This window comes from Ammospiza caudacuta, chromosome 12 (genome assembly GCF_027887145.1).
Source record: "Ammospiza caudacuta isolate bAmmCau1 chromosome 12, bAmmCau1.pri, whole genome shotgun sequence".
Lineage (NCBI taxonomy): Eukaryota > Metazoa > Chordata > Aves > Passeriformes > Passerellidae > Ammospiza > Ammospiza caudacuta.
In genome coordinates, this window is record NC_080604.1 from 13,749,626 (window position 1) to 13,766,023 (window position 16,398).

General features: G+C 43.3%; 1 protein-coding gene across 5 annotated transcripts in view; it reads right to left on the minus strand.

Moving 5' to 3' along the window:
• ARIH2 (ariadne RBR E3 ubiquitin protein ligase 2) overlaps positions 1-16,398 on the minus strand; it is a 34,898-nt gene that overhangs the window by 6,372 nt on the left and 12,128 nt on the right. For all 5 annotated transcript variants that reach the window (XM_058813208.1, XM_058813205.1, XM_058813207.1 and 2 more), the window contains exons 3-11: positions 11,752-11,819; positions 10,027-10,090; positions 6,295-6,442; positions 5,675-5,796; positions 4,673-4,782; positions 3,756-3,873; positions 2,207-2,257; positions 2,084-2,105; positions 473-624 (exon numbers count right to left, since the gene is read on the minus strand). In XM_058813208.1, coding sequence (XP_058669191.1) covers positions 473-624; positions 2,084-2,105; positions 2,207-2,257; positions 3,756-3,873; positions 4,673-4,782; positions 5,675-5,796; positions 6,295-6,442; positions 10,027-10,090; positions 11,752-11,819 — 855 coding nt within the window. The remainder of the gene's footprint in view (positions 1-472; positions 625-2,083; positions 2,106-2,206; positions 2,258-3,755; positions 3,874-4,672; positions 4,783-5,674; positions 5,797-6,294; positions 6,443-10,026; positions 10,091-11,751; positions 11,820-16,398) is intronic.

The following is a 16,398-nucleotide window of genomic DNA, read 5'->3' on the forward strand; positions in this document are numbered from 1 at the left end:
GACATGCTCTGATAGCAACTTTTAAAAATGTGATTACATGAAATTTTAGTAAAAAGTTTGCTACAGCCAATGGAGCTTTGAACATGGTACATTTTATTTCGTTTTTATCTGTATAAAGATGTACTGCAAGGAACAGAAGTTCCCCAGTCCTGAAAGGAAATGATTGGAGCAATATCTATCTACTGCAGCAGCACTCAGCCTGCAGGTACATAGTACAGTGGCACACAGGTAATTCAGATTTTCTCTAGCACAAGGGAATATAGGAGTGAATACAAATTGCTTTGGGTATGACATCACTGGTTTGAATGGGACTTCCAGGGCAGGATTTTGAGTGAAAAACAACAGGGCCTGAAAATTCTGCACAGATTTTCTTTGGGCACTTTCTTGCACGGAGATTGCTGGCAATGACCTTTGCACCAGGCAGGGAGCATTAAAAGGCTACAGCAGCTCTGGCCAAGGAGATGTCTCCTACCCTCTCAAAATAGAACAAGTACTTCTTAAGGGCCTCCCTGGCCTGTGCTTGCTGACTCTGGTTTACAATATCAGGATTCTCTTTGTACCGACTGCATTCGTAGTACTCGCTGCCGTGAGTCTTCCAGTCTCCCAGACACATCCAGCAGAAGTCTGCAGAAAACAGCAAAAACCCACTGTGATGCACAGAAAAAAACCTCTGAGAAAGAAAAACTTCAGGAGAAAGAACCCATCTGTGTTCAGATATTTCTGCTAATCCAAGAAACATACACGTTTTGTATCATCTTGCAAAACAGAACTCAGCAGTGAGCCAAAAATACCAGCCTGTCTTGAAGATTTTAATTCCATAGCCTCTCATTCAACTATGGAAAGTAAATCTTGAAGCTCTGCATCCTGTACACCAAAACCACTAGGCAGAACTGCACTTGCACCCTGCACAGACTGTCACTCCAGGTTAGAGAAGAGGCTGTCAGTCTCTTTTGTGAGTTGCACCCTCCCCACCATGGGCACACTGCCCCATGCAAACCTCAGTCTGAATAAAACAATTGGATCTAAAAGTGAACTAAGTAATGCAAAAGAAAGCCTGCCCTCAGTTCTCTCCAGGAGGGAACAACCCAGGTCAGATGTCAGTGGCTTATGACACTTCGAGTTAGAAGCAGCTGAAATAGGAAGAAGGCAGAGTAAAGAGAGCAATAATAAAAATAGCAAAACATGGCAATTTTCTGATTTCAGAGTGAGGCTGTGAGTGTTCTGCTGCAAAGGAAAAAAGATGGAGACTAAGTTGCTACAATAAGAATCCCTCCTGTGTTACTTATGATAATGAGAGTGAAAACTGTAATTCCCAAGTTCATCAGCCTTCTCAAGTGCTAAGTCACCATGGTATCTTGGCACTTGCCTGCTCCCCCTTGTCACAGAGCTCCATCAAAGCACATCCAGTGCTGCCAAGAACCCCAAAGGAAATGAGAGGACAGTCATCTCTAATCACCTTCCCAATAAGGTTCTGGTATTACAATAGTTTCTAGTAGTACACTTAGTTGTATTCAGCCCTCTGAGTTATGTTACTCCAAGGCAACAGAAATTAATTCTGCCATGAAAAGGTAAGTGCAAGAACAGAGCCACACAATGGGCCAAAGACACTCAGGCTGCTAATTGCACAGGAGTGGACTGAGAAGTTCAACATCTGCAGCTCCATATAACAATTCACAGCTCCTGCAGTTTAATCTAAGCTGAAGCTCATTATTCCCATCACTAAGCAGAAGGACTTAAGCTGATCTGAGTAAATGGCTACGTTTGACAAAATTTTCAGCTGATTAAAAATACAATTATATGGAAAGCTCTCCTGTGAGATGGATTGCACTGTTAATATTCTGGAGACTTCTCTATCCAATAGACATGTCAGGGGCAAAAGCCGAATCAGCACTGCAGAACTCAGCTGAGATCACAGCCAGTGGGAAAAAAAAAAGCTATCACACATAAATCTGTAATTAATATCCTGTTCAGCTTAAAATATTTCAGCCTGTGTTCACAATTTGCCTTAATATCACAAAAAAAGAGAAGGGATCATCACCACTGACAAACATTGCAGAGAAAACAGCTTCCAAACCAAACTTACCATGCTTGCATTTGGAACATTGCTGAAAAAGAAGAGACAAGAGGCATTTGGTTAGCAGAAAGTGTGGGAAAAAAAATTCCACTTAGAACAAGGGAGGTTTGACGTGTTCAGGGAATTACTCACCATGTGATTGCAGCCTCCGTTCTTTTCAATACAGATATTGCACTTGGGACACTGAGGAAACAGACACAATTGTTAGATCCAACTCTAGCAGCCTTCTGAAGAATGACAGCACTTGTGTGATTATTCCTCTCTGCCTTTTTTTCTTAAAAATATGCATTCATGTATGAGAAATATTCTCATATGTGAATATTAGCATTTTCACCCTGCTTCCCACCAGCTCCTGACAGTTCCACTTAAAAAATGGCAGAAAGGCAAAGTCAGGAAATTGCACTGCAGCACTGGACTGTTTGCTCAAGAAAACAAATTTACTGTTGTTACTGCATGTAAAACTGAAGGTCTTGCTGAGTTACCCCTCTGCAGTTCCTCAGGCACAGGGACACAATTAGTTCATGTATGACAGTGTATGATTTGACTACAGATAATTGTCACTATATTCTGCCTTCAGCAGTCATTAACAAATGATATCTCAGCTACCTGCAGAGAATCTGCCTAACCACAGGAAAGCTGCACATATCCCCACTCCACAGATACCCTGGAGTGTCCAGATACATTTTTTGGGCCGCATAGGTAAAAAGGAGAAAGTGAGCTTTGCTACTTTGTATAAATTTTCATGTCGGGCAAAATGTATGCCAGGATAGTGCTCAATAAAATAAAAATTCTACAAATAAGCATAGCAGAAACAATATCATCATGTGCTGACACCTTCTCCAGAGAAAGAAGGGAGCTTGAAATCTCTGGTCTACCTAAGTATCCCCTTTCCTAACATAACTGAAGCTTGCAGCTAATCACCACTGTCACAACTGCCACTGGCCATGGCAGCACAAATGTAGCCAAGAACTGTTTTGAAGTTAGGCCACAAAATGCCCAAAAGACATCAAAAGTTCCAAGTCTCAAACAGGTAATTTAGAGGATAAAGATAGTACATTTATACAACAATTCTATAGTAGGTAGGCTAGTGTGCACAGTATGTAATACTATTTCTTTGTCTTGCGGTCTAAACCTACTAGAAGTACTGAAATATCTAATTTACAGACTTCAACTGCTCCATTTTGCAGTCTTTGCCAAATCAAGACTTTTTCCCTTGCCCTCCAGCTCACAGTACAGCACAAAGTTTTGCAGGCTTAAACACCACTGCTACCTTATTTGAGACTGACTTTGCACAGCCTCTCCTTCCATTTTAAATACATCTCCACTGATCATTTCAAAGTACCCACAATTCTTTTGCCTGTGGGAGGACAGCACACTTGGCAGTCAGACATTCACACCAGGTCTGGAATAAGGACCACCAGGTCCTTACTGCAGAAGGGCACTGAGCCTCCCACACAAAGCTTTCCCAAGGCATTCAGCTGAGTTACACCACTGCCATAGGGATGTAATTAGCTCACATATGACATGAGCTTCTGACAGAAGCTTCTTGACAGTCCCTAGGGAGCTGTAAGGATTTGCAGTCTGCAAAAAAAGAACACAATGCTATGTGTGTATAGAATTCTATCCTGGCTTCCAGACAGGGCTAGAGGACAAGAAATAACATGCAGGTGCCTGTCCTTACATCTTTAGTGTGAGCACTGATGTAGTTGGCTGTTTCAGAGTCATCTGCACACTTGGTGAGCCATTTCCGAATGGTAGCGCAGTCTGTGGGTGCGTGGTACATCTGCCGACACTTAAAGCTTAAAAGGGGGGAGAAAAAAAGAAAAAAACATATCAGTTTCTATGGAAATGACTCAAGGATTGAGGTTTTCCTGACCAAAATCTGGGGGCCCAGTAAGGGATGGAAATGCTCCTGTCTGTTAGTAGAATGTGAAGACCAAAATTGAACTCCAGTTCCCCCTTCTGTAAAGGCAGAGTGAGGATGGAAGTGAACTCACACCTGACAAATCATGTGTCTGAGAGCTGACTTGTCCCTTCCTAGAGCCCACCTATGTCTCCTCTAACATGACTACAGAATTCTGGGGTGGGCCAGTCACTTACAAGTAGCCTGACTCCAGTGGCAGATACCAGGCACCTGTATTAGCTTAACTTGACAATACTTGCTTATACCCTGGGCCATTTGCATGGAGATATCAGAAAGCTGGGTCTCTAACAAACTTAAAAACTCAATACCAGCAGAGAGCAACAAGAACTTCATGTTTACTACCAGAATCTATATTAACTACTGTCTCTGTAGGAAAATTTTTAACCTAGCCAAAATGTGAGACTGGTAGATTTGTAACCCCTTGGTTACTCAAGCTGTGCTCTCTCGTTGTCAGAACACCCAAGTTCCCAGGAGTTTAGGAAGCAAGGGGACGTCTGATCACCTGCAGAAGTCAGATCACAAGTGTCCAATTACTCAGGCTAACTCAAGTTACAAACAACTCTAGCAAGGCATTTCAGATCCTTCTACACACCCAAACTGTTGGCAAGCAAAAGGACTGGCCCTGAGGACAGCACAGACTTTCCCTGTGATCTGTAACCTTCTCTGTTTCTTACCAGAAGACCTCATTGCAACGATTGCACTGCACCCGCCGGGCCTTTGGCTCTTGTACCTGTATGACCATGGGGCAATCTGCACCAGGGCACAGCTGCAGCTGGTAATGGCTCTGTGGACACAGCAAGGAGTGAGATCAGCAGCAGGTGCAGGAGACCATTATCTGTTCAATTTTAACCATTCCTATCCTCAAAAACATACAAAGCAGTTATTTTGTATTAAAAATGAGTGGAAAGTGTCACCAGGTCTTGGCTATCAGAGCAGATCCTGCCTTTCCAAGTATGGAAGAGGTTTGTTAGTTACTTACAGCTTCTTTAAAACAGGGATTTCAAATGGATGGTTAAAAACTAAGCCAGCACAACAAACAAAACCCCACAAAGACACTAAACAAACTATTTTACTCCATTTGAGCTCTTTTCCCATCTTCTCCTTATCTCCCAGAAGTTATTCAGCTGCTCTCCTGTGGTAGCCATTTCTTCCCAAAGGGCCTCTTATTGAGAAGAGGTGACACCATGCTTTCATATTGCTTTGCTGCTTTTTAAGTGTTCCCTGTCTGTTCCCAGAATACTCCTGCATATTTAACCTTAACAACTGCTGCTTTAATTTAAAAAAAACTCACATAAAATGTAATTGAGCAAGCCAATTCAGCTGGACTACCCTAAGCTGAGGGACCTATTTTTCTGAACCTAAAAATATTTATGTAAGAACAAGAAGGACTAGAATAATCAGATTGAAGTTTTGAAATTCTCAGCTGCAACACTCTGAGAATTCTGAAGCCCCAGCCAAGGAGTTAGTGGACCTTACAGCAGAATTTACTTTGGCAACCTGCTAGAGCATTTTGTCAGTGAGGCTGTCCTACAGAAGCAGCCATATCATGTCTATTGAGGACAATTTTGCTGCTGTTACTGCAGTTCTAATCAAAAATGCAAGACACTTCAAACAAAATTTCTGCAAGTCATTGGTGATTTCACCCAGGGTATTTTAAAATTGAAAAAATCTAATACCTCCACATAGTCCCTGAAGAGGTAGCGCCTGTATTTGTCTTTCAGCTCTTCACTAGGCAGCAATGGAAACACAAAGTCTTCTGGTGTCCGGAGTAGACAGTCCTGAGCCATGCAGGACACCCCTGAGAAGAGAAAGCAGCAGCTTAGAACAGTGCAGCTCATACTAAGGGGTGAATGCACAGAGAGTACTCAGCACAGTTTCCTCAGTGCCATCTGTTGTTGTGGCAAGAGGGATACAACTGTGAACCAAACCAGGGCTGCTGAAAAGCTGAAGCCCAACTGTCTTCACCAAAAAATGACAAGGCACATGTGCATCCAGGACCAGTGAGTGCTTCAGCCAGTATTCACAAGGTCAGATACTTAAATTAGAAAATTACATGTTACTGCCAAGCCAACATGAAAGACAGGCTTGGAAAAGCCCAAAGCAACTCTGGCAACTATTGGCTTCTCCCCAACACAAAGGGAACAGATGTTTGCATCCACAAGCACTCCAGGGGCATTGCAACAGTACATCATCACAGATGCAAATTCTCTTCAACAGATTTGCAGTTTTTAACTTGTTACAGTCGTGCTCTTGACTCATCAGAATGGCCAGTGGGGCAGACACAGCCTGAACTCACCGACTCCAACGCCGTCCTTGACGAGCACTGTGCAGTGCTGCTCCCAGCAGCTGCGGCAGAACTGGTGCTGACAGGCCAGGGAGAGCAGGTTCTCCTTGCGGACAAACTGCATGCACACGGCGCAGTGGTGGGAGGAATGTACCATTGCCTGGGGAGAGACACAGCAGCAGTGCAGGGAGAGCATCCACACCTCCCAGAGCATCTTCAGCTCATCCTCACACACCTGCATCACCCTCACAGTGACAATGGTCTCCAGGGAGGTCCAGGCCAGAACAGGTTCATGAGCAGCTGGGGTGCTGCGGTGCTGCACTGCCCCAAACAGTCAGTTCCTCTCAAGAACCTCTCATCTCACAGAGCACAAGCTGACAGTCACTGAAGAGTGTCTGCCTCTCCTCTGGTGCTGCCCAGAACCCCCCTTTACTTTTCTTACTCTGGACCTTGTTTGAAACATGTCATTGTGCTAGTCCTTCCCTGGATTTACTGATATTCTCTGTTAGCTGGGCCAGACTATCTCCACAGGCTCTGGAGAGCAGCTGTCACTGCAAACAGACTTAGCAGTGCCCTTTTACCAGACAGTAATTTAGGGTAATGGAAGACATAATTGTGGAGTGTTTATATGGAGAGGAAAGGGAATTCACAAACTATCACCTCCCATCTCCTATCTTCTGCCTATGCTACATTTGGCAAAACAGGCATCATCCCTTCAGCTGAAAAGGATTAAGAGTGTTTGTTTCAAATCAGGCAGAACTGCTACTGCTTCACCAAACCACTGAAAGTAGTTGAAAGTAGTCTGGTTTCCCCCTATGTAATGCAGAGCTGATCCCTAGACAACAGATCCAGCCTTCAACACATCTCCACTCACCCCTGGGACCTGCAGAACTAGGTCTAGCCCAGCATCATCAAAGCCAAGGTTCTACAAAGCTGTCAGCTGCAGTTTATGTTCCAGTTTTTTCTTTCACAGAGAAGTCATATAATCTTTGCATCCACTTTGCTACTGGTGGAGGAGCTGGTGCCAGCCTGCCATCAGTTTCCAGGCTGACTTGTGTGCTGGAGACATGGAGCAGCAGCACCATGACTGACAGAGCTTGATTCATGGCATGGCCACATCAAAGAGGAAGTAATGCAAATTTGTGCTAAGTGGCCTCACTTCCAGACCAGAACAAGATTCACTGAGTCTGTAATTGCACTGATTACCTGGATCAGCTGCTCAGCCTGAAAAGCTCATGTGCTACAAACCCTTGCAACTGCCTCCCTGAGCTCACCACTACAGCTTCTCCCTACAGGGTCAGTCCCTCTGCAGACACTTACAAGGAGCATCTGTCCCCAGAACCATTCTGCATTACAAGCTGAAGCACAGAGCTCTAGCACACAGACTGTCATGAATTGCCTGGCAAATCAAGTTTAAGTTAACATTTTAACTATATCATCTTTCTCCCTAAAATAAAATCAGAGTTTGTAGCAGACTGGAGAAATTATGAATAGCTCAAAACAACTAAAGTGTTTGTTTGGGGTGGGGCAGTACAAGTTCTGTGAGTGTGGGGTGGTCACTGCTCACATCCCACCCACTGGAGCCTGAAGCCTCTGAGGCTTTCCAGACCCACTTAAGAGGGGCACCTTACAGCCAATGATGTCACTTGCCTTGATCCTTGGGAGGAGCTTGATACAGCAAAGCCAGACCCCCAGCCTCTCCCTAAACTCTGCCCTCTTATAAAGACTGATGCTGTTTATGAGATGGAGTGTGAGGAGGCAGCACCCACTGCAACAACTAAACAAATGCCTTATTCTGCAATTGAGCTGGCTCAGCTGCAAGAAAAATACAGCAGGCATGCAAAGGAAACTAAAACATGATGTGTGGAGGATTTCACTGATGGGGGGAGACAGCATAAAGCTGTTGGAGGATGAAACACAAGGACCCTGGGTCCCAGAGTGTCCTTTACAATGCAAAATGGCAGAGAGGTCTTTGACCCAAAGCACAGCCCACTGGGCAGGAGGTTCAGAGCCCTTGGGGAGGGGAGAACCCATCTGTACCCCCACTCCAGCACTGGGTAATCTGACCAAGAGTGTGCAATAGGCGGCTCACCTCCAAGTGATACATGAGAGGGGTCTTGCAACCTCTCAGTCTTCTCCCATGCTGAGCCAGAGAATAAACCCCCCTGATTAAAGGACTACCTGACTCATTGAAGCTTTAGGCAACTCTACTGCTTAGAGCTTAGAGCTGCTTGTGGGGGTGTGGGGGGGACTGCAGGCAGGACCTGCTCTTACATGGGGGCAGCTGGTAACCTAGGGCAGACAGGTAGGATTTGTTGCAAATGAAGAGTCAGGCTGCTGTACAAAGGGCAAAGCTCAGGGATCCCACGGTTAGCCACAGATGCCCATGGCAGAGAACACAAAATTAACACCAGATGGAGGGCTCTTTCTTTTTAAAACCAGTCCAAGAGGGACTGGGATTTCTTTTCTCTCTCCTCTTACAGGTATTTCATGAAAAGATGAAGTGGCAACAGGACTGAAGAGTTACACTGCTCTTCACTGCATTGATTATTTGCATGCATTTTGTCTTAGTTTTGTCATGTTTATATTTGTAATGTTTTGTTTCAGTTTAGTAGTTTTGCCTCAAGCATTGTTTTGGGTGAAAAAGATTCCTATACCACTTCCTACCTCCTTGGAGCAAAATTGTAAATTAAAGTTGGGAGTGTTCAGTCCAAACCCAGGACCCTGACTAAAATGATGTGCTGTGGTCTTCACTTTGCCTGCCAAGGAGGTTGGAATAGCCCCTGCAGGGGGAATAATCAAGGGACAGCTGACACAAGACTTGGATAAATCTTGAACTACACAGACTAATTTGCAGGTATGTCAAATCAGAAAGATTTTCTTTTCTGGACTTTAAGCAGATAATTTGAGCCCATGAAGCTTACACTTCTGTCAGCTTAACCTTTCCACTATCTACTAGTTACAAGAGAGCACAGATGCCAAACCAGACTTTCAAGATCTCCTCTCCTCCACAACCCTGAATGCTTCCCAGATGTAGTATTTTATCACCCATAATCTGACACATGGCAATGTGTTCCTAGGGTAATTCTTCATTGTACCAAGACACCCACTGTGAATGAAATCCATAAGCATGGAACAGGAAGTTTCTATTTAAAGGGGGTGGGAAGTATCTGAAGATCTGTGTAGCCCTGGCTACAAAAAACAAATTGTTGGTTCAAATATCAGCACTGACTGACTCAGCAGCAACACAATTCACTGGGAAATTTAGCTTAAGCATCCTTGAGCTGAGCAGTGCAAATAGATAAAAAAGATAAAAAAGGTAAAAGAAAAGACAAAAAAAAATTCTAAAAAATCTGTTCCAGACACACACAGACAAGCTCTGCTCGCTCTGTGCAGCCAGAACTTCCTTTCAGTGTCTTTACAGAATTGGAAAAGGCAGCCAAGCCCCTGCACTCTGTTCCTTCCATTGTCTGCCATCACTTGTGCCAAAAAATGATCCTAATTTTCTTGAAGAAAGTAATTCTTGACCACTACCTGCAAGCCAAGAGCAAAGCTGCTATTTAAATATCAGAACCCTCTTGAATGCATTCTCATTTCAGAAGTAAACCCAGCAATGAATCAGTGTCAGACCAGAGCTTGCAAAGGGTTAACACTGGGCAGAGGATGCCATTAGTAATGCAATCCCCCAGGAGGGGGGTCAGAGGTGTCTGCCAAGGGAACAGACAGGATGGTTTGCATACTTACATGTTTGGATGAGGTGGGCTGAACTCGAGCTTCTACTAGCAACTGGGCAGGATTAGACTTGTGCCTGAAAAGGCAATTGAAGAATGATCAAATCAAGTTCTGAAGACATTTTGCATCGTTAAATTGATCCTTCTTGCCTGAATAAACAGTTGTCTCTGTGCAAATAGTAGGGTAGGTTTCAACAAGGAAAGTGGAAATGTCTCCCGTGTGAGGCTCTTTCATACAGAGAGCAGAGCTCCTCTCAACAAAACCTTATGAGAGTTTATTCAGAACCAGAAATACTACTTCTGGCAATGGATTAACATTTCCCTTATACATCTTGATAAATATTTTTCTACAACTATCTTCCTCCCCTGAAAAATTATTTTTAAGCTAAGATTTTCCATCCACACTCCTAGAGCAGTCCCAAGCCACTGTCCACAATAACACACACCAGTGAGGCTCTGGACTGTCTCCTACTCCTCTGTAAAATTAAGCTGTCCTGGTGAAGTCTCACTTTAACTCCAGACAATTGTCTATTTAAGTGATTACTCTGTGACAGATTATCACCCTTTGGGCAGATGAAGCTGTCTATCAGCAGCCATATAATTAAACATATATTGCTGTTTGTGATTTCCTTTGCAGACAAATGCTTATATCTCACTGAATGCAGAAACAGCAGCATCACTGCTGTGGCCTTGCTGTAAGTCCTCCCTCCTCACCAGCACTTCTTAGTTGTACTAGTGAGCTTTCTTTTGACAATTTCATTTTTTACCAAGAAAGAAGTTTGAGGACTAGATCAACTGGAGAACAATTTGCAAATTCATCACTTTAGAAGTAAACCCTTCCCCAAATTTCCTCTTGTTTAAACCTTATCAGTGAACCTGCAGGATCACCCAGAGCTTTTATGCAGGAATCTCACCCTCCTTGAACCCCAGGGAAAAGCTTTCAGGATACAGGGTAACCAAGGAGGCAACAGCATCCATAGACAGGATGCATTTTCTATACATTCTCTGGATAAAGTTGCTGGCTACAGGGCCAAAAATGTCTGGGCAGAATGAGTCAAGCTGATATGCTCTCTATTTTCAGACAATGTTCAGTTCTGAGCCAGTGTTCTGTGCCAGCAGTGCCTCCCAATGCACTTCTCACATATGTTTGGGCTGAGTCTGAACCCTCTTTTTGAAATCAGCTGGAGAGCTTTGTTAATTACAGTGACACTGACCAAACAAGGGAGCTGCAATGCTCAGATCTCTCACTTTATCTTCCCCTGCTCCCCAGATGCTGGCCAGCTTGGGAAAAAAAAATCACTTAAGGTCAAAAGGAACAAAAACTGCAGTGTGAATGTACTACTAAAGACTATATCAGTAGAGGGTCAGTGCTCCTTTATGATTTATGGCTCCTGTGTTCAAAGCAGAACATATGTTTATTAAATAAACATAGATGCAGCACTGTCAATCTGCTATCTCAAAATTTAAGATAAATCTATCTAGAGGGTTCCTAGCATAATCATAATTCCTAAACTGAAAGACATTTACCACTACTACCCTGTCCCTGCTTAAAAATTTCTTACAGGCAGTGCAGCCTCAACAAATCAGTAGCTTTCCTCTGCTCCCTAAAATGGACTGTGTGTCCTGCTTCCAGGTCCAAAGACACTTGCCAAAAATACCTATGGAGCACCCTGAGCATTTCTGCAAAGCCAGGAGGGAAAGCACTAAGCACAGATGAGATAAGACTATTTACACTTACCTTTCCAAAATCTCTGAGATTTGCCAGTGGAAACTAACTAATACTAGCTTTGCAACAGCATGTGATACCTAGGTGGAAAAAAAATAAAAAAAAAGGTCAAACTTTGCACATTTTGAAGCCACACCACAGCTTAGGAGTATGATTTTCATGTAAAAATTGTACAATCTCAGTACAACATCCCAGTGATAATCAATTCACATTAAATTGCTGGACATGATGCTCACAGCCAGTAACATCTGCAATACAAAAGCTGGAATGAAGTATGGGTGTACCAAAAACTAACTCATGTACTTGGCTACAACAGCACAGAGAGGAAGGAATCAAGAACGCACTGGAGAAGCTTAACTGCTCAAGGAAGCCCCACATCCAGTCCTGACTGTCATCCCCACTCCAGAGGGCCACACTAAACTGCAATCAGGGTCCTCACAAGAAATGCAAAATAGGAACCCCAGGGCAGACAGACACCCCTTACTGAGGTGGAGAAGCAGCAACAGGCTGCAAACGTGACAGCAAATGTAACAGGCAAACTGGGACAGCAAAGGGTATGGGGAAAATATAAAACATTTTGCCAGCCCTCCACTGTAGAGAAGAAAGTTACATGCTGGAGTGGAGAGGGAGATAGAAAACTCCAGTGACAGGCCCTGTTTCCATGAGAGCTGCTTGCATTACGTGGACTCTTGGCAAACAGTGGCACAATCCTTGCTAGCCTGAGCACCATCAGAGTATGCAATGTGACATTTAAAGTCATGCTACAAGGGTACAAGCAAACAAGTTCTCCTCCATTTTATGTATTAGTTTATTTCAGAAGAAAACAGACTGCTCTGCTTGCAAAAAAAGTCTCCTACCCACCAAGAGGACAGACATCTGCTGAGCTGATAGACCTTCACCCTGCTGCTCAACACTTCAGGTCCTAGAGCTCAAACAAGGCAGGTGTCCTCCAAACAACAGACCTTTTCCAGGGGAATTCAGGGCTCACAATGCCTGTCTCCTCACTGCTATTTGTGCTAGGAAGCACCTGGGCAAGTTCAGTGTCTGCACTTCTGCATTCAAACACCCTCTGACACCAAAGGGCTCTGCCTCCCTCACTCCAAGATGAGCCATCACCAAGGCATCTCTCTACTTTGCTCACAGAAAACAACTCCTTCTGTTCTAGCTGCAGGAAAAGTTGTTTTTGTTTTTTTTTTCTCCTAGAGAAGCTGTCAGTCCCTATCATTGGTTGAAATGCCCCAGGCCCTCTTGAACCCTGCCACAGGTGAATCACAGCATGTGATGTAGTACAGACAGCACATCAACACAATCCTGCAAGGAAAAACAAGCAATGGTCACTCCTACAAAGACAGACAGGCTCTGCACACCCAGAAGCAGCATATTCATTGCTCTCCTAAGTCAAGCCTGCTCAAGAGGTGCAGTTTCACAACACAACTGACCTATAGCTGCCACATGATACTGCCCTGATCCTGCACTGGCATTTTTCAGTGCTGGACAGTTGGGTCAGTGAATTAAATCAGAGCAACACCAATTCATAAAGCAGATGTGGTGTTTAATTGACTCTTATCCATCTCTATATTCTGATGTGCCCACTTTGCTGGCCACTAAGAAATCCCACTAACAAAAGAGCAATTTTCAATACACAAATAACCCTTTTTCTAGGAGAACCAATGCACTAGCTCATGCTGTGCAAGACCTGACATGCCACCTTCCTCAACTTTAGCAGCAATGTGATGTGACTCTGAAAGCAAAGGCTGCCAGGCAGCATTGCCCTCCCTCCCAGCACAGAACCTGTGATCAGATGGAACGTGGCACACAGGGCTGCTGCTGCCAACACACACAGTCTGCATGGGTGCAGTGACACTGCCAGCCTGGGATGGGCTGTTATCTTAAGCCCCCAGCCTGGCAGACCCAGACAGACACCTCTGACTTGTCTGTACAAGGAAAACATCTGCATTTCAGTCTGTAAAACAAACAAGCACCAGGAATGTGGTCTCTACAAGACTGGCTTCCTACAAATGCAAACCACATGCTAATGAATCATTCTTTAGCAGTAATGAAACTATTTCTCAGTAGCAGGAAGGAAGAACTGACAGGAGAAAAACTGCTGGACTTAAATGGGAAGCTGATTTGTAACATAGGAAAATGAGTATTTTTCAGTTGGATTTTCAGAGCCTGAGGTATAGCATTTGTTGCAGCACCACAATTCCATGGAGTTAGTTGTTCCCTGAGGAGGAGTCAAGTACATTCAAGACTGAAGATGTATGGAAAGAGAAAGACAAATACCAGCAGACATTTCTGAAGTCTAACAAACTATCCTAACACAATCAAATGCTTTTGAGCCAAATTATACATAAGGCAAAATGCGGAATTAATGCTCCAGAGGGATGCAGACTAACAGATCTAGAAGAATAACAAAGCTTCTGTGACTATTCCTATTTAACTCCAACTACAAGCACTGACTGGATCAGCTGTAGTGCTAATTTTAGTACTTTCATCCTAAAAGCACACAAGAATACAAAGCACACAAGAATATAAAAAATAGAAATTTTCAATTCATAAAGTCTGATCCATGACATCAGACCACTTTCATAAAAGCCCTGAAGCAGAAAAATTTTTTCATACTACCTGATTGGAGTATATGTGATCTTGCAAAACAGAAGTCCCAGAGTCAGACAGTTGCAGCAACAAATGCACAGTGTCCTTGGCACAAAGTACCAGTTCTTACAGATTAAAGACAGGTAACATTCACACTGTAAGGAAGAGGGATAGGAGAGCAGCAGACAGCTGGTGAGGCTGGGGCTGTGCCTGCTGAGTGGAGTCTCACCACATGCTATGTCCTGCTCACTGACAAGGCTGGGAATTCAGAAGAATTTACAAATGTAAATACCATCAGGGGCCAACACTACTGAGGAGATTCCAGAAAACAAGCATGAGAAGAAAAACAAATGTTTAACAAAAGCCTGCTTCTATAGATTAGCAGCGCTCCCCAGCCTCTCTTCAATGACTGCATACTCACAATGACTGAATGATTGTACCAAGTCAGCCAGTTCTTCCACAATAATACCCCAGAGCAGTTGAAGTATTTCTTTGTAAGCAGGAGCAAAACCATGCTGAACACAGAAAAATACCATTCCAGTCAGAAGTTTGGTCCATGTGTATAAATTCAGTATCTTACAGTACTGAAGAAGCAATGTACAGAAGCTGATACTGCTGGCACACTGTCCAATGAAGCATTTCCCTGACAGAAGTTTCACTCAATGAAGCACCTCAAACTTACAAAACACTTCAGAAAGAGCATTGATTCAGTCCCCTACCAATCACTGGGTGCCACAAGATCTCAGGAACAGTAATGCTTTGTCTCAGACACAAAACAAATTTAAAAAAATTATGCCTCTGATAAATTGTCTGCTTTGTTTAAACTTTCCTGTTCTCATTTCAGAATCCCAAGAACCAAAAAAGGCAGTACCACAGCCCACTTGGTGTCTTGCTGGCAGCAGCTTCTTTCAGTGAAATACTTCTACAGACTCCAGTGCAAAGGGGAATGTTTATTCTATATGTTGCACTCTTCCAGTATTTGCCTGCAACCCATCAATTATGCCAGTGCTTCTATATAGCCTGACTTCTCCCAAACTCCTCTGTCTGGGATTAAATTTATTAAAGTTTAGAAGCTGAAAGCAATAGTCATGCTAATTTTTTTACTTTTCCTCATTCTCATTTCTGGACCAACAGCTTAAAACTTTAATATCAAAGATAAGCCCAGTCCAAATCTGAACCTGGAACATTTCAGATTGAAGACCAAACTTCTTTCTCCATGATGTGGCAGCAAAGCTGAACAGACAGAATCTCATCCAATCTGCCATTTCCAGCTTTATTTTAAAACAGGAATTTTATCACCTCCAAAGCCTCTTCCAAACCTCCACCAGTTTAACCCTGACTTATGGAGGGCTGCTGTTTGCCAGGAATGGCACCAAATGTTGATCAGTGCTCTGGAAAAGGGGCACAGTGCCTATGCACAGAGCAAGGGTGCCATGAGGAAGCTGCTCTGCATAAGGAAAAGGCTCTACAGGAATTGTAAAAAAAGTCTGAAGATTTTACATAGTGCTGAACAAAATCAGATTCTGAAAGCGGAACAAAATCATAATGCCACTGCATCAAACACAAATGTATCCATTTTCTGGAAGAGTGCACAATATTTTTTTTCATTATTATTTCCATCTCCATTTATCTTCTAGGTTCTTTAGTCTCCAAGATAAGCAAAATTCTCACATTTCTGAAGTGTGAAAGAGAGTCTGGCACTCTTTAGGATAAAACAGTATCAAAAGAGTTTGCAAAGAATTTCTGCAGGTCCCTTGCTGTGTTCAGAGGGCTCTAAAACAATTGTCTCAACTTGCTGCCTTAGATAAGCCAAGGTGTTTAAGAGCTGATGTTTCATCTCTTTACAGCAGAAAATCTTTTCAACCATGCCACCTTGACAATCACTAATTCAGACAGAAATGTTTCCTAAAAGTAAAAAAAACCACCATCTTTTGAAGAGCTTATATTCTACAGAAATTGCTCAAGCATATTTATATCATGTGCATATCTCATCAGTTCATTTAACTTTTCTCAAAGGGAAGGCCTGTTTTTTGGAGGTGCATTTCAATCCTCATTTTTGCA